The sequence below is a fragment of the Euprymna scolopes genome, chromosome 16 (assembly GCF_053919585.1).
Source record: "Euprymna scolopes isolate OS-2025 chromosome 16, ASM5391958v1, whole genome shotgun sequence".
NCBI lineage: Eukaryota > Metazoa > Mollusca > Cephalopoda > Sepiida > Sepiolidae > Euprymna > Euprymna scolopes.
Genome location: NC_136497.1, coordinates 59590596 through 59610118, shown reverse-complemented (window position 1 = coordinate 59610118; position 19523 = coordinate 59590596). Strand labels below are relative to the sequence as shown.

Genomic DNA, 19523 nt, shown 5'->3' with positions numbered 1-19523 from the left:
AGTAGAAGGTGGCTTCAATATCAAATAGGGCACAATCTACATTCATGTAAGCTTCAACTCGACCATTAATTGGCCAGGTAATGCTTGGATATTTATGGCAGACATAATCTTAATCAACTACCAACCTCTCAATAAGATGATGATGATATTATTGTTACTACTACTACTATTATTATTACTACTACTACTAATACTACTATTATTATTGCTGCTGCTACTGCTGATATATTATAGTGACAAATAATGGATGCATCTAAAAAATATTATTTTAAACTTGATCATAATAATGACAAATTGACTTGGTTCCTTAGACACATTTCAACACAGTTAAAACGTACTATTTTAAACTTAAATGTGATAGATGGATGGACAGAGCCTCTCATAGAGATACTTGGTAACAAACCAATTTGGGGATAGGGAGGGGGGCTGTAAAAAATGATTGGAAAATGGATGTTTTGTTTCATTGTTGGATAATAGACTAATACAGAAGCTATGTTTTTGTTAATCGTGAATTAAATGAACTTTTCCTTACAAATCTTTATTTCCAGCAATTTCTGCCTGAAGGTCAAAGGTCATTTGATACATTAATGATAGGTGAATGCATATGCACAAATTCATTGCGTATCAGATTTATTTCAAGATTTCGGGGTTTTTTTTTGGTTTTTTTTTACTTAATTTTAAACAATTTGATATCAAGGTCACTTCAAATGAATCATTGCTAAAACCTGATTTCAGCGAAGAAAACATGAATTTCTTTTATTGAAATAATTGTATTAACATAGATTCAGTATTTCTTATTTTGTCTAAGTATTAAAGTGTTTTTCATCACAGACCAACATTAACACTTTAGTTGTCAGAATTTTAGTTTATATCGTATTTGGATTTATATGTTATATAGAAGATGTTGATAGCATTGATGATTGATACCTTTAAAGCATATGAATATTATTACATATTCGATATACTTTCAAAATATGCAAATCTGTTTAGTTGAATTTATGTAATTGATGGTCACCATCTTCAATACATAATGTGGTTATTGAATTCAACTATCTTATATATATATATATATATGATAACTGAACCTAAATGCAACCCTATCAAGATAGTAAAGGCTCTACGTGATTAAGAGGAGCAATTTATAAATGAAAAAGATGAGGGATAAAAGTTACGTAGAACTTTATTGCATCATCATATCAATAAGGATGAAAATGAGAATAGAGTAGGAAAGAACCTTTTTAGGCCATGGCATTTCGAAGATAAGTGCTTCTCATCAGAAGAGAAGAAACGCCAGCATTATATAAATATAAGGATAGACAAATAAAAACCAACTTAGGAACATTTAGATTAGAAATGAAAAATAGGGGAAAAAAAGTAGTGTAGAAGAAAAAATGAAGCATAAAAAAATAATGGTAGGAGAAAAGAGAAGATACGGGATGCAGAAAAAACATAAGAAGGAGTAAAATAGAAAGAATATGTATATAAAAAGAAGTAGAGAAAAAGGAAATTTTAAGCAAAGGCAAAATGGGGAAAAAGTCCAAACTTTATAGATTGCCCAATTGCTGTCCAAGTGGTATTCTGGGTAAAACGACAATTGTCCAAGATAAACTGCACCAAAAGGTAAATCAATACAGGGTTCTTTGATAAAAGAATCATCAGGAGAATTTCATATGTTGGTAATGGATCCGAAAAACTCATATGTGCAGGCATATCAAAACAGTTTGTAAAGGTGTAGTGTATTTTTGCAGAAAAATACACAATAAAGAAGCTTTTTTATTTTTTATTTTTTTACACAGGGATCACTGCTTATCAAGGCCCAGAGCCCACTTGAAGATAAGGATTAATGGATATACATTAGTCAATATGATTATAGCGTAGTAAACATAAGTAGTGGGAATTTTGTAACTTGGATTACTTAGGGGGACGGTTCATCAAGAACTTGTTTACATTGGACTTGAAGACAATCAGATTGTAGTCAGCTGGAAAGGAGGCAGTCAGAAGAGAGTTCCACAGGTGTGCAGTTCCAAGAAAGAAGCTTTGTTCGTGGAATCTAAATTTAGGTCTAGGCACAGACAAGGAGTGTGGGAAATTATTGATAGTGGCTTTGGCCAGGCGAGTGTTTTTCATGAAAGTTTGGCAAGGAGGGATCATAGATTGAAGCTCAGCTGAGCACTTGCCATGAAAATAATGATAAAGCAGAGACAGGCTCGCAACATCTTTTCTGCAGGGAAGAGAAAAGAGCATTCCTCACTAAGCTACAAAGTCTATTTTGAACTCTGTCAAGGCAGAATAAGCTGCTTCTAGCAGCTCCTGCCCAGATGTAGCAACAGTACTCCATCGTTGGCCGCACCTGGCTTTTATATAGGTAGAAAATTGCATCAGGAGTGAGATATCTACTGGAGCGGTAGAAGGATCCCATCATTTTTCCAGCCACCTTGGCAATGGATTTGATATACGTGTTCCATTTCAAGTCAGGAGTAAAGGTCAAGCCCAGAAGCTTGTCAAAACATGAAGCTTCCCCAAGACAAGAGTTATTCATTTCAATTGATGCCAGATTGGCATCAGAGCATAGATGATATAGAGATAGAAGCTTGATTTTAGATGCATTAAAAGTAACCAGCTCTCTCTTTCCCCATTGTACCACATGCTCAAGATCAGAGGAGAGAGAATCAGAGAGAACTTGGTCATTAACAGTCTTTGATGTGGTACCATAGATTGTAGTGTCGTCAGCATAAATGTATACAAATGATGTAAGGATGTGCTTTGGAAGATCATTAATGTAGGTCAGGAAGAGGGTTGGGCCCAGGATGGACCCCTGAGAGACTCCAGCATTAATACTGAGAGCTTCTGATTTCTGCCCATCAACCACTACTCTTATGAACCTATCAGAGAGAAATGATTTAATAATTGAGAAGACATTTCCAGCTATACCATAGCTGTGAAGTAGACCTTTATGCCATACCTTATCAAAAGCCTTTGATATGTCAAGAGCAATTGCCCTAGAGAGGAAGCCTCCGTCAAGAGATTCCCTATTCCTATGAGATATAACTGTAAGCACGTCTGCTGTAGATCTAGCAGAACAGAAACCATATTGCACATCACTAAGAAGGTTATTTTTGCTGAAATGGTTGATTACTTCTTTATTTAACACAAATTCCAGCAGCTTACTCATGATGCACAGGAGACTTATTGGTATGTACTGAGAGGGAGATGAGCAATCACCTGAATTCTTAAATACAGGGCATACTAATGAGATTTTTCACATGGACCTATTTTCAAGTCGCCATTTTGGGATAGACAAGTAGAGGCAGAATTTGAAATTGCAGATTGATAAAATTTTGTTTGCTCTTCAGTTCAGGAAGGAAAAATCTTTTTAAACACCAAAAATTTCCTTTGCATCCTTTTGAGGAAGCTGTGTAAATAAAATTAATATTCAACTCCAAACTGAGTTAAAAACATGGAGTTTATATTGAAAAATGAAGACAGCAAAGAAAAAAATCTGTAGAGAGATATTCCAAAAGACTTGTCAATCGGAAACCTGGCTTATTTATTTATTTTTGCAAATACTTATATTTTTTGGTTTTATGATTGTTTCCACAACATGCAAACAAAAATAAAGTCTTTAATTGTCGCACATTGTTCATCAGAAACCTTGATTTAATTATTAAAATAGTCCAAAGCAAAAAAAGAAGAAACATGCAAAACTGCAAGGAAAAAAACATGCAAAACTCATATTGAAAGAGATTATTATTTAATTATTACTTAAGAGCAAAAAAGGCAAAGAAAAGCCAAAGAGAATGTGGAGAGAAAATGTTTTTGATTGAACATTTCTCAACAGTTGGGCATCCATCAACCAACTTGCCCTGGATCAGAAGAAATGGCAAAAAATAAGTCATGTAAGTTTGCAATTCACATCAAATGGAATATGCAACATGAACTTAAGAGCAAACAAAATTTTATGAACCAGTAATTTCAAATTATACTTCTACCTGTCTATTCCAAAATGGCGACTTGAAAATAGGTCCACGTTATATCGAATGTTTGGAGGGGGGGGTATTTTTGTCTAATAATTTTCATATTGATTTCTAAATTACAAATGAATAACGCCAAACATTAATTCATTATGAACTGTTTTAAAATAGTTATGCAAATTATGTATTAATATAGTTGTCTTTGGGTCTTTTCAGCTGTACTATAGATACAATATTTCAAAATATATTATTGATTAAAATAACACTCACATGTTTTGATGGTGATAAAGTGATAAATAAAAAACCTTTCACATTCATTTATTATTTTACTTTTGTTTAAAAAAAATATTTTTTTTGTTTTTCACACCATTTTCTCCAGACTAATGTTCGCATCAATCTTGATGTTTCTATTCCTACAATATTTTGGCCAATATTCTCTCCAACCTTTCTCAGGTGTATTTTTTCATTTAGATACAGTGATATTTTTCCATATTTAAATATAATGATTGTTGGTTATTTGTGTACAACGACCATCTTGTATTTAGATACAGAAAATGCATTACTGTAAATAATTACAATAAAATACTGAACAATAAAACTGGAGAAGCCCAAAATACACATTAACCAAAACATTGTAGAAATGTAAATATACAATGTCAATGAGGACAGTAGTTTGAAGAGAGACAATGGTGCTTATTTAGAATTAAACCTATTTTAAAAAACTTAATTGCACACAAGTTTTTATGATACATGTACTCTTCATGGAACAAAGGTGTCATTTCCCAAAAATGACATAAATTGATCAATTAGTTTTATTTCATAAGAAAATCTTTGTTTTTTATGATATTTAGCAATTTTAATAAGAAATTGTCGTCATTAGAAGGCTTGGTAGTTTGAATTGAGTTGCCTTCCCATTATTTATAAAACTTGGCATATCAAAACATAATAATAGCTCGCTTTGTCATAAAATTTGTTTTTTCTTAATTAAAAAAAATACTACTTGATCAGTTTACGTGAATTTTGGAATATGACATCTTTGTTCCGTGACCCAATCATCAAGTGATACATCATCAAGTTTTTTAAAGATTTTTCTTTCTTTTTTTTTTGTTTAATTCTAAATAAACACCGAAGCAATAATTTGTCATCGAAAATCCAGATGTCATTGCTATATTTTCTTTTTTTGTTTCAGCTGCTTGGAAGGTTATAATGAAAATGAATGTTATGTGTGTATGCAGAATAATAGGTAAGATGTTGTTTCTTAATAAAAAACAAGTTTGAGTCTGAATTCTGCAGTGAAAGTGATAAACTAAATGAATTGCTTATTGTCTCCCCTGATGACAGCCGTTCTCATCAAACAAATCACCACCAGCCTGTGTGCTGTGTGGTTGGTGAAAGGGAGTGGGGATCTTTCCCTAAACAAGCATGGCTAGCATAAACCCAGAAATGATTGTTGTAAACAAATAGTCAAGACAGTTGACTAATTGGTGTTGGAGATGATGCTGAGAAGCCATTTTGTCAGCCAATCACAAGTATTATTCATGTAATTAAGTGGGCAAAATTTGCTTGTTCATCAGTTTCTGTGAATTAATGAATTTGATTATTTAAGAAGGTGACTTCAAAAAAGAATTTATGTACATTGGATTTTAAAATAATCATGTTGTAGTCAGCTGGAAAGCAGCCCCACATTATTGTGTTCTACAGATGGATAGTTTTAGGAAAGTGACTTTGTCCATAGAAGTTTTGTTTAGTTTTAGATAGAGCGAGAGATAAAAAGAAACTATCGACAGTTGTTGTAGATAGACGAGTTTTTGTTGTGAACGTTTTAGAGGAGGGGGGGGGGGGTAGATTTAAGCTTGAACACCTTCCATGAAAGACTAGTTATGTTTCTTCAGTAAGTAAGAGGTGGTAGAGAGGAAAGGGCATTGCCCACTAGATTTCAAAGTCAGTTTAATTAATTTTTTTAAAATAAAGAAATATAAAAGATATCATTTTATGATTATAGTTTGTATATTTTACACAATGCAACTGATTATTTTATGCTTTATTAATATCAATTAGTTATTTGTCTGCTTTTTTTTTTTAAATGTCTTTTGATTACTTTAATCGTTTTTTTTAATCTCTACGATAGCAAGGTGATGGAGGTCATCAATGCTCAGGAACAAAATAAGGATATTCATGAACATTTCCATAATGAGGTAATTTTATTTTTGCTTTTATTAATTTGCATATAAGAATCATTTAAGTTTTATTAAAATAATTATTTACGTATCCACACATCTGGCTTGCGTCAGATTATTATTGACTTTTTACACACTATGTTTGATTATTACAAATTCCTTGCAGATTGGATTCGGTTATACAGGAATGTGAGATTTCAGCTTTTTTATATATCGGAAAAAAGTGGAATCTTGCTTTTCCTTTGAATTCAGAAAAAGTGGAGGGGGGGGGTCCTTCTTTTAAGCAAAAACTAATTTCTGCTAAATTACTAGACCTTCATGTTCTTATTTTTTCATCATTTGGCATAGTTTTTTTTTAATTTATTTTTTTCTTTCTTCCTCTTTCACTTTCTTTGCTGGCGCAAACAGATCAGGCAGTCAGAAGATATTGGCTCACTGACTTCAAATGCACCAAACATTGATGTAATTGTTTTCTTTTCCCTTTGCAAAACTCAATCATGTCTTGCAAAGTCAAAAACAAAAAGTTTCCTCTACAAAACAACCAAACCAAACACCATAAATAAATATTTGAATATTTAAAGAACTTGATGCATAAAACCTTTGTCCAAAATAACTGGATTTAACATTAAATAATCTGAAAAAGGGTTGATATGCTGTAAAACAAGACAACTGAAAATATAAAACACTTGAAGCATAAAATATTTTGATAAAATTACTGGATTCGACAGTAAATAACCAGAAAAAGGTTGATAAGTCATAGAACAAATTGGTACTTATACAGTTTAATCAAGACATTAAAATATCGAAAAAAAAAAAAAAAAAAAAAAGGTTATATTGTACATATCCATTATGGAACAAAAAAAATTTCACTTAATTTCATCAAGTAGTTTCTTTTTTACAGCGAAAAAACTATTTGGTATGATATCGAGTAAAAAGTTTGATTTTTAGGAAGAAAAGCTAGTATTAAAGATGGGGAGGGAGTGTCGGCGCTTTAACTGGAGTTATTTCCCATGGCTTTTCTAAAAGATTCCAAGATGGCTGACTTCAACGCGCTCTCATAAAAACATGTTTTTCCGCTGTAAAAAAAAACTACTTGATCAAATTAAGTGAAATTTTTTTCGGAGATCTTCAGTCCAAAACGGATACGTACAATATAACCTTTTTCGATATTTTCATTTTTTAATGTCTTGATTAACTGATAAATTTTATATTTACTTTTTTGAAACGGGTCTGTTTTAGGTGATTATGTGGTTTTACAAGTTTGTTTTGTTGGGGAGGTACTATTCGAACTTCGGATTAGTGGTAGATTAAGAAAGGTATTATTTTTAGGAGTGGTGCTTACTACTCTGATTTAGGATTAGTAGTAGGGTTAAGAACTGATATTTTTTTTTTTTTGCTTCCTTTTTTTTTTTTTTTTTTTTGTACATTTAGAGGAATTATCACTCAGACCCTAGGTTATTGGTAAAGTAATTTTTTTTTAATAACTTTTCATCATGATGCATAAAACCTTTTCCCAAAATTACTGGATTCAGCATTAAATAATCTGAAAAGGATTGATATGCCGTAAAACAACAACCAAACTAAATATCATGAATAAATATGTGATAATATAAGGAACGAAGCACAAAAACTTTTTCTAAAATTACTGGTTTCAGCATAAAATAGCCTGGAAAGACTAGATATGCCGTTAAAAACGAACAAAAAACATCAATACTTAAAGAAAAATTGTAAAATTAATATTATTTTTGTGAAAAACCGTGAATCTCATGAGTGTAGATTTAATTTAGAATTTGTTAGATTTTTACCCATTTTCATGCCGATTGCAACTATTAGGCCTGCCCATTACTAAAATGTCCTCATTATTTATTTGTCAATTAGTTGGCAAAATACGAATAATTATCACCTATTACTGTAGTAATAATTTTTCCATAAAAACCTAGAATAGTAAAACATTTTGTGTCATATAACATGATCACGTTTGACATGGTGGTTCTAGTTAGATTACTTAGGTTAAACAATATGAGCCTTTCTAGTACCAGATGAGTGACCATTTGAGAATAGCAGATGATGTATGTTCTCAATTATGTGGTAAAGCTATCTCTTTCTCTCTAGAAAGAGAAAGAAAGAGCTATCAATTTTGCTCAGTAATGATAACTGATTAAATACCTTAAAAATTAGTACAAATCTGATTTTGTACAGCTTGCACTGTCTGATGGCAAACAAAAAAGAATAAAGAAAAAGATGGCTAATATTTCTATTTATATGCTGGTGATGTCGTGAAGTAACAAGATTCCTCATTTTATTTGCAAATGAAATGCTGCCAGCTTGAATAAAAAACCTGTTTTTCAAAGACCGAGTTGATTGGATTTTGATCACAGTATGTTGAATTTAACCTCAGATATTGTGTGTTGAAAGTGCAGAATAGTTAACAATCCACTTAGGAGTGTGCAGAATAGTTAACAATTGATTATTTAACCACATAAACTTAATCTTAGTGATTTCTGTTTTACTTATTTGAATAAGAAAATTGTATATTCTTAATTGATTTTTTTAGTGTTTTTGCTTTTATCTATAATCTACAAATAATTTGCAATAAAAACAAATTCAACCAAAATCCCAATAAAACAAATGGTTGCTTACTATATATTATTTAACATACGGATCGAAAAATGACTTTAAGAAGTGAAAATATAGCTTAAGTATTGTTTATACACAGTTTAAGTATGCAAGTATGTTTTTGTTTTATTAAATAAAGATTCTAACAGAGTTTATAGAATGAAAATTGAAAAATGGAAAAAATTAAGACAATTTATCGTTAATTAATATAAATACATACACACAATATTTGTTCATTTTGTTGTTCAGTTTAATTATTTTGATAAAGGTTGGGTATGTTCTAAGTTTAAAGGGTTTTAATTTTAGTTATTTTAATTTTATATTATGTGTATTAATAACTATTTATTTGAATTAGATCTTATTTACTCTTTGTGTTATAGCAAAGATAGTTTAATTTAAACAGTCTAACTTTATTTATTTTATTTATTTATTATTATCATTATTATGTATTTAAAAGAAAAATTTATTCCGTGCATAATCAATTTTATTTTAATTTATTAAATAAGTGTGTATGTTTGTAATTCATTAAAGTTTACTAAATATAAGTGTTTCTTTACTGCATTTTTCCTAAATGCGGTTTCACAGTAATTGAAACAGACTTGGAATAAATTTTAATTTGTTTTAAAAAATATTTTTTCAAAAGTCATATTTCTAAAACCATTAATATCTATAAAACCTAAGATTAAACAACTTTTATGCAAATTCAGCTTGACCCCCCCCCCTTTCTATTGTAAACACAAACATCAATCTACACATTAAACAATAACAATTAAGGAATGATTCAAAATGCGTTGAAAGTAGGGAAAGACAAAATATCTCATTACACATATTAGAAAAAAGTGACACATTTGGTCACCCATTGGTCTTGTGTTAGATTGTTTGTATTGGAAAAAGTGAGTTTTAATCAATTTAATCCAAATTTAGAAATCAAAATTCTTAGTAAAACGATGAGATTTTCAAATTAAAAAAAATATATTTTCAAATAAACTTCAAGAAAGTTCAAAGTAGTTTCCCCCAAAAAGTGATTGGTTAAATTACCAATATTTTTTAGGTAAAAAGTGAATAGAAGTTTCATGATAAATAAAAGAAACAGCAAATGAAAAAAGAAGCAAAGAATTTATATTTTCATAAATTATTTCATTAGAAAATAGTTTCTTTTCGCACTCTTCATAAATACCAAAATGAAAAATGTTTTTGAATTAGCGGATTAAATAACCTGATATTCATCTGCAAAGGAATGTCAGACAAAAAAGCATCTCAGATGTAAATCTATTTTTCTTCTTTTTATTTTTAATTTTTAAAAATTAATTTTTATTTAATTTTTAATTTTTAAAAGTGTTTTTCTTTTTTAAAAAAAAAAAAAGAAAAACAGATTTTTAAAAATTTAAAAAAAAAAGAAAAACAGATTTTTAAAAATTAAAAAAAAAAGAGAAAAACAGATTTTTAAAAATTTAAAAAAAAAAAGAAAAATAGATTTTTAAAAATCTGTTTTTCTTCTTATTTTTTTTATTTTTTTTAATTTGAAAAAATCTGTTTTTGTACCAAAACTTACATTAGAACCTATAAGCTCTCACTCTGTTGGCAGGAGGAGTTTCCTTTAGGTCTTAGTGTGATTGCTTTACATATATAATAGCAGAGCTACCTGGCATTTCCAGAGCCATTAAAAATAGTGTATGTAACATTTTTATATTAAAACGTTTATCTCTCTTCCTGTCTTTCTAGCCATTGTGTCCCTTATTATATCAACATGTAGACATTTAAATAAACAAACAACTTGCTACCCAACTCTCCACTCACTGACAGGGTATGGCACAAGGGTCTCCTCAGGAAAATTAAATCATACGGTATCACTGGTAGAATACTTAGCATAATTAAATCCTTCTTAGATAAGAGAAAAATCCAGGTTGTCCTCGACGGTCGTACATCTAAACAATATGAGATAAATGCGAGAGTGCCTCAGGGGTTTATCCTTGGACCTCTATTGTTCCTAATATTCATTAATGACCTCCCTGACAAAACTGCCTCTGAGATGGGTATATATGCTAATGACACTACACTCTATAACAGGCATGACAGGAAAACAAATGAACACATATCTAAAGAAATGGCAAAAACACTAGAGGATGACCTCCAATCTGTAGTGGAATGGGGGCATAAATGGATGGTCACATTCAATGCTGCCAAGACTAAACTGGTTTCCTTCAATAATTACAAGAAACCTTCTCTGTCACCAATAGCAATGGCCAGTGACTCCCTGTCTGAGAGTACATCTTTCAAACTGCTTGGCCTAACATTCACAGGAAACATGAGTTGGAACAATTACATTGAAAACATTGCCAGGGCCGCTGCGAAAAAGGTAGGGTCTCTCTACCGTGCTAGAAAACTACTGACACCTGAAAGTATCCTGTACCTCTATAAGGCCACCATTCGCCTATGTATGGAGTATTGTTGTCACATTTGGGCTGGTGCATCTGCTACTAGTCTCTCGCTCCTAGACAAGGTTTAAAAGAGAGTCGCCAATCTGATAGGCCCCGAACTGGCATCTAAGGTTCAGCCTCTGTCTCATCGACGAAACGTTGCGTCCCTCTGCCTGTTCTACAAGTATTTTAATGGTGAATGCTCTGACGAACTGCAGACACTTGTGCCCTCACGATGTAGACACCCTCGACAAACCCGATAGGCAGCTAAATCCCACCCCTACACAGTAGAGATCCCTAGATGTAAAAGATCTTTCTACTCCAGTAGTTTCTTCGCTAGACTCTGGAATTCCATTCCAGGTTCCTGCTTCCCTAACTGTACTGACATGCAGAAGTTCAAGTGTAACGTGAACCGACATCTTGCTGCCCAAATCCCAACATAGTGCCCCAGTAGTTGCTGTCCCTGATAGTAGTCCCCTACACCAAAGTGGCAATGTGCTTTGTTTGGGGTGAAAATGTAATAAAAAAAAAAATTAAAAAAAGGTTGCTCCATATAAACCTGGCCCCTATCACAGCAGCCCTTTATGCTTCAGTGGCAATATGCCTTGTTTGATGTGACAATAAAAAATAAGATAAACTTTCAAATAATCGAAATATTTATTTTTCGATTATTTCAGCCAATGTACCGTCTGACCTACTGCAAGGGTTTATGAGAACTTTCATGCCATACTAAACATGATTCTTTTTTAATTTAAAAATGAATATCAAATATTCAGTTGATTGGATTTAAGTATGCAGGAAACTTCAGCATAATGGCATTGAAAAACATCGCTGGAGAAGAAGAGAACATTTGAAGAAGGATGGATAAAATATTAACTGAACTTTATTGGAACAAAAAAAATGACAAAAATTGAAATTAAAAAACGCTGCAAATAATTAAATTTTTTTTTTATGGATTATTTTTGTTGTCCTCTTTTAGTTGGATCGTGCCCAAGATGGATTCTCGATGATAGCTGATTATTTTGGTCGTGGCATTTTTAGCAAGGTTTGTATGAAACTTTGAATTGCTTCATTCCATGTTGGTTTCATTGATTTTCCCCCCTGATAGAATTTAGTACTTTAGAGATGGCTGCTACAAGATTGGATGTTGGTGATTTTTTTTTTTATTGACGAGTGATTGCTTATCAAGGCCTGGGGGCTACTTAAGTATAGAGGTTAAATAGATTGCCAGTTGGACAATGATGGTTGCCACCACAAGAAGATAGATGGAATAAGCAGAAGATTACTTAAGAGAACTTTCTTATCCAAAAGGACAGTTTAACAAGTATTTGTTTACATTAGACTTGAAAAATACGACCATGTTGTATTCAGCTAGGAAGCAGTCTTGCAATATTTTGTTCCACAGATGGGATGTTCTAGGAAAGAGACTTTGAACAGTCAGTTGTATTTTGGTTTTTGGTACAGAGAGAGAGAGAGAGAGAGAGAGAGAGAGAGAGAGAGAAAGGAAAGTTCTTTGTTATTGATGTAGCTAGGTGAGTTCTTTAGGGAGAGGGAACTAGGTATTGGAACTTAGTCAAGTACGAACAATGAACATAACGAATATAGAGAGGCTTGCAACATCTATTTTGTATGAAAGAGACTGCAGAGTAGAGACAAGATCATCATCCACTAGGTTGTGAAGTCGGTTTTGTACTTTGTCAATGCAAGAAAAGTTATGAAAATAATGTGTTAAAAATTAAAATTTTTACATGAGCTTTGAATAATTAAGGAAAAGGAATTTTGTATTAGAAAGTTAGAGGTTAGGTTGATGGGTATCGGAAGTTGTGTCATGGAAGGAAGTATATAACAGAGAAGTGACATTGATCCTAACCCTTGGTTGTTTGACATCAAAGTGAATGAATCTCTCTGTCGAGACTCTTCCAACATTCCCACAAAGACGGACAGAAAATATATTCATCTACATGTACTTGCTGTAAATTGATGTAAAATATAAACCAAATACTAGAATAAATAATGGATTTTTTTTTTTGTTTTTTAATCGTTTTCATTATTGCAACCACAAAGAGAAAGAAGAAAAGATCAACATCTCTATGGCTGCTACTGCCATGACTGCTGAGAGACATCACTACCCATTGAACCAAATACTTAAAAGGAACATTCCAAAAATACTGCTTCCTATTTTTTTATTTCACCTGAATGGATTAGCTGGGATTGCAAATTGCATTGTTATGATGAATGAACGTATGCATTCATGAGTTGAAAGTTTCTTGCAGATATTGATGGTGAGAGACTCGAAGAAAGCAAACCATTAAGAATGTGTGTTAGAAACAGAGACACGTCATTTAATTCCTCAATGCAAAAAAAAAATTGAACAGATCAACATTCACTGGCGCCTGTTGAACATTTACAAAGCCGAAGCAGTTGATGGGTTTGTCGATTTCAGAGTGATGACAGAGCTGTGAATGACAAAGCATGCTCCAGACTTTTATGACCAAGGCATCAAAAGAGGCTGGCAAAAGTGCATTGACAATGGTGATGACTATGTAGAAAAATAAATTCTGGATCACAAAATACCATATTAAAGCATTATATTAAAACGCCATGTAAAAACACCATATTAAAATATATTAAAACACTATCTTAAAACGTCATATTAAAACATTATATTAAAACATATTAAAACACCACATTAAAACATTATATTAAATCGCCACATTAAAACATCATATTAAAACATCATGTTAAAACACCACGTTAAAACATTATATTAAAACATCATGTTAAAACATCATATTAAAAGTCATATTAAAACATATTTAAAAACCATATCAAAACATCATATTAAAACATATCAAAACACTATCTTAAAACACCAAATTAAAACATCATATTTAAACACCATCTTAAAACATCATATTAAAGCATATTAAAATATCATATTTAAACACCATATTTATGATATCATATTAAAATATCATATAAAAACACTATCTTAAAACAAGTGAGTTTCAGGATTTTTCGTATTGCTGGTTGGCTAAAATGGCTGAAATAAAGGCAAATGAATATCCAAGGCCAACATGAATTTCCAATGTTTTTGAGCGTGTTTTAAAAAGCAGTTCAATGAAATGGCTTTCTTGCGAGAAGAAGAAAGAGCAGACAACTGTTTTGTTACGTAATAAAATTTACTTTTTATTTATATCAAACTGAAAAAATAACTTAAAAGATTAAAGACCGACAATAGTAAAGTTTTTAAAAAATATAGGTTGTACTCTATAGCAAGATTTATGTGAACTAGGGAGTTTTTGAACCAGCTACAGATTATTTGCTCAGTATGATTTCCAAAATTCAAAGTTGAGAATATCTGCATGGAAGTGCTTTGAAAAACTGTATCCATACACCAAATTATTCATTTGGTTTGTGGATTAATTATGTAGTTTTTAAATAGAAAATAATGCATAAAAATATGCGACTGCTATTGACTTGTTTTCTTTATTTTAGAGCATCTACTCAAAATGACCTCCATTTAGCTATGAGCATTTCTTGAGCCATAATACAAATTTGTCCATGACATCAATACAGTTCAATGAAGATATTGCTCTTACCTCCTCCCTGATGACTTCCTTTAGTTTCATAATAATCCATACTTAAGTCTGCCTTTAAGGTAACCCCAGAGAAAAGAATCTACTTTTTTTTTTTCAATTTTTCTTCTAGCTGGAGATGGGGCATCCTACCGGATACCAGACATTCACCCATTATTCCATACATTTCAACCAAGAGAACTTTTTAGGATTCTAACTATCTCTCTTAGTGCAATTGCTTGTATGTCTCTTGCACTTGGTTCACTGGGTATATTTGCCAGCTAGTTTTTGAAAATTTTCACGGGTCCAGTTGCTTCTATAATTACTGGAATAACGGAGATCTTTCTAAGATTTCAGTTTCTTTTAATGTTGTAGATAAGGCCTTGGTATTCTGTTATCTTTTTCCCCCCTCAGCTCTTTTGGGGACATTAACTTCTATTAAGGTTGCTTCTTTCTCCTTTTTGCCCCATATGACTATGTCAGGTTTAATAGCTCTGTTTTCTATGTACATAGCTGTATGAATTGCATAGTATAGTGGATGATGTATGACTTATTTCTAACTGTTCTTTCTGCTATGTGTTCCCATGACTTGCTGTCACATTGGATCGTCCAGTGAAGATATTTACACACACTATTGTGTTGCATTGTAAAGTAGTTTTCCCCTAGCAGAACCTTATAGCTGGAGGTCTGGGTTGTAATGTGCCCACTCAAAATCACTTGTTGCTGCTGATCACATAACGTTCAAAGTTTTCTTTCAGCTAATCCTGAGACAAGTTTAAAGTGTGAAAACTTGATCCATCTTTCTGTAACCACAACTTTACAATAAGCAATTGGTATAAGGTCTGTAGCTCATTCTTATGCCCTAATGTTTTTCAATATGCTGAACTGACTCTCTTACACTATCGATCAGCTTAACTATAAACTGCTTGGGATGTCTTGAATATCATGGACGATTGTCACTAATTGCAGTGAAGTTTTCTACTCTTCAATAAATCTAGAAGTCATCCATCTAGTTCTGAATGCTCATCCTAAATGGGGAATTTTCACATTTCAATCAATACACAAAAAAGTGTTCTCTTGTAGTAATGTTTAATACATTATATTCTTCGATCGAGCTCTCATTGATATTTAGTTGAGTCTACAAGTGTTATGTTGAGTATGATTGATAGTCAGAGATATGTGCTAAAAAGTGTGTGCAGAAGCCCATTGTTTTGGTTTTTGTTTGGAGGAAGGGGTCATCCTGTAAAAAAGAATGGGTCAGTAATTTGGACAAGCTTAGTGAATATAACATATTCCATCTTGTGCCTTGTACCAAATCTTGTATTTGCATTAATATGAAATGTGTGTCTATTTTTTATGTTATTAGACATAGAAACATGAAATTTGTTGGAAATAATCCTTTATCTATAAAACTACTAAAATTCTGTGGATCTTATTTCTTTGTTTTTTTTTCGTCTTCATCCATCCTTTTAAATAATCAAATTCTCCTCATTTTCCACCACTACCAATCATCACAGTGTTGTTTCACCAGCTACATGACACTCATTAACCCTTATCTTCAAGAAGCCTTTGGGCCTTGATAAAACATTGACCCCCCCCTTCGTTCAAAATAAATGAGATTATAAAGAAATGGCATCATCCACCTAAACAAGTGGAAGACATTATGAATTTATTTGAGATGTTGTAAATGGATAGCATCCTCATTTCATGACCTCATCCATTAAAGTGGAAGATTCCTTATGACATCACAAGGAATCTGACAAATCCACAAAAGTCAAGAAAATTGCAATCATTTTAAGATTGCCTCATTTAGGGCTTAACCCCCCCCCCCAATTTTTTTTTGAAGGTTTTATGTTCAATCTTAATTATTATTATCAATCTTAATTATTATTATCAATCTTAATTATTATTATTATAAATCTTAATTATTAGTAATTCTTTATTTTTATTTCTTTGTTAAAATCTTCTGCAATTTCCAAACAAATTCATTTAAGTTTTTTTTTTTTCTTTTCTCCTCCTTATTTTTCTCTTTTTAGACGATGCCTGCTGCAAGAGTTGCTGGTCTTGAGAACAGAACTTATGTTCAACGTCACCTCTAATCCTGTCAGTTACATGCCATTAATCTTCTTAACTGACAGGTGTGAATAAGAATAGCAGATCCGCTGCTCAACTACAAATGTTGGGGGAAACTATATGAGATCATCCATATGCTCTCGGCCAAACATTGCGCTTTCAATCTGAGACCTATTTGCCATTTTTCTTTCTTGTGCGCCTTTGTCTTCTTGACCTTTTCCCAGTGGAAATGGTGAACATCCATGTATTAAGTTGCAATGATTTTGCATACTGCAAAACATTATCTTTCCATTATTTCCATTTCTTGATGGCAGTGACAATTGCTTTGCATAAGATTTTCATTAGTTTTTTTTTTATTATTATAAGTCAAAATTCTACAGAATATCTTTTCGAAATACCTGATGCTATTATTTTGTATATAATGATTGTGCTTTAAAAAAAAATTGTTTTTACTGGATCTCGTATTTTAGGGTTTCATGTTTTTAAGAAGAGAGACCAGTTAATTATGGGTTTGTAAATATTTGGGTTACTGAAAGGAGGGTTTAAATGATCAAATAGAATAGTATGCTATCTGAGAGGTGCAAGGTCTCATAGGAGATTAGTGATGTGAAGAACTTCACAGGGTATGCTCTAGACTGTATACTACCCCCCTATCAGGCTATTTGGATAGCATGTTCCTTCTACAATGGGAATAACTTCCTTTTACAATGGGAATAACTTCTAAATATTCCTGAATTCAGATTGAGACAATTTACTTAAAAACATTTCTTTTTTTACTGGATCTTGTATGTTAAGTTTTCACTTGTTTTTTTGGTAATTAATCAAAACACAAGCAAAAAAGAAAAAAAAAACTAATATAAAAAATTGTATCATTTAACAAAAAGGAGAAAATGCACAATTACAGTTTCTGTTGGTTAGAATACAGTTTATTCATTGAAATTGAAATTTTTAGTAAAAACAAAAAAAAAAATCTATCAGATTTTTCTGAAGACAAAACTAATCAACACGTAAGTGATTTTCAAATTTGTTTTCTGTTCTTATATATATTTCAATGAGAGTCAGTTTAGCTCAATAAGATTGAAAATTATTTTCATAAATGCAAATTTATTATATAAAATCAGGCCAAGGCCATCCTTATAACAGGCCAGGTGACCATGTAACTGAAGTCTTATTTAAGGCAGTGTGAATTTTCTAACATAATTGATATAGCAGTTAAAACTAGAGGGAAAATTTCCCTGCAAGATTACTTTGCGGTTTTTCATGTGTTTTACATACCAAAGATTAAGAACCACAATGAGGTAATCGATAAATTTAACAAATATTGATATTTTCCTATAAATGAAGAATCAGGTTACTTTGAATAAACAAAATACATATTTTAATGATTGATTTTATTTGTTTTTAGAAATTCTGTACGTAATCATGGCTATGGTTAAAATCCTTTAAGAATGATATTTTCTATGAGATAACAGTGACGTCTTAACAGCTGAAATTATCTCTGTTGATTGTAAAATTTACCTTCAGTCAGAGATCCCAAATGTTATATCTCTTGATGGCCTTGAATCAGATTGAAAATGTTTTCTCTGATTTACAAAGAATTTCTTTCAAGAGAAATTTAACACACTCATATCAAGTTGAGAAATTTTGTTTTTAAAACTTGATCCCACACACGTTTTTCTTTCTTTAGGCCATAATTTATCAAAAACTGCAGACGGGTTACTTTCTTTGTAAGAGAAATGAACACAAAAATTAATTTGTCTTCAGATACATCCCTATAAGAAATTCGGTCTCTGATGCTTATGTTTGAAATAGCATTTTCATAGCTAAACGCACAGATTGAATGTATTTTTTTATTTGCTTTTTGACTCCCCTCCCTCTCCCAACTAAAAATTCCAATTTGACCAAAAAAAAACAAACAAAAAAAAACGGAGAAATTATTTCTGTATTTTTAGCAAAAACAATTTATTTCATGCGTAAAATTAAAATTGTGTAAAAAAAAATGTGTAAAATTTTTCAGAAAAAACTTTTCAAAGAAGATGTTACTGTTCAAATTCTTTTCAGAAATGTATATAAAGAAAAAAACTATTGAATTTATAGGACAAAAAATATTTAATAAAGAGAATTGAAATTATGTTTTGACTTTGTCTTTTTCCATTGAGTATTTCTTCTTCTTCTTCTTCTTCTTCTTCTTCTTCAGAGAGTAATGTTTCATATACCAAATAATACAATCCACAGTCAGTGTTGCTACTTTACAATTATAATTAGTTGAGACAATGTTTTTTCTTTTACATCATATGTTGGTGGCACATTGGACATGATTTTAACTTGACTATCGATGTCAATGCGTGATATGCTGGGATTTATTTCAAATCGAACCTATGAAGAAAAATATAAATATACCCAAAGCAGTACACAAAACTAATGATTTCTAATAGACTCTGTAATCAAAAAGTTATACATTTGAAAATAATTTTAAAAAATGACATATTTATGCTTAGAAAAATGGTGCTACTTTAGTAGAGAGGGTATACATAAAAATTGATACATTCGAAGGCAGTCTACGTTTTTTGTATTTACTTTTGCTGTTGTCTTCCTGTAACATTCTGTTTCATTAGGCATTTTTTTTTTCGATGAAATTCTCTCATTTATGTTTGGTTTAGATGTGACATTGCTTGAAATCATCATTGAGTC

The 19523-nt window shown here is 31.4% G+C and overlaps 1 protein-coding gene across 4 annotated transcripts in view; it reads left to right on the top strand.

Moving 5' to 3' along the window:
• LOC145295995 (vacuolar protein sorting-associated protein 11 homolog) overlaps positions 1-18963 on the top strand; it is a 156575-nt gene extending 137612 nt beyond the window's left edge. For all 4 annotated transcript variants that reach the window (XM_080142004.1, XM_080142003.1, XM_080142002.1 and 1 more), the window contains 4 exons: positions 5161-5214; positions 6100-6166; positions 12161-12226; positions 16796-18963. In XM_080142004.1, coding sequence (XP_079998130.1) covers positions 5161-5214; positions 6100-6166; positions 12161-12226; positions 16796-16858 — 250 coding nt within the window. In that variant the 3' untranslated portion in view covers positions 16859-18963. The remainder of the gene's footprint in view (positions 1-5160; positions 5215-6099; positions 6167-12160; positions 12227-16795) is intronic.
• The last annotated feature ends 560 nt before the right edge of the window (positions 18964-19523 follow it).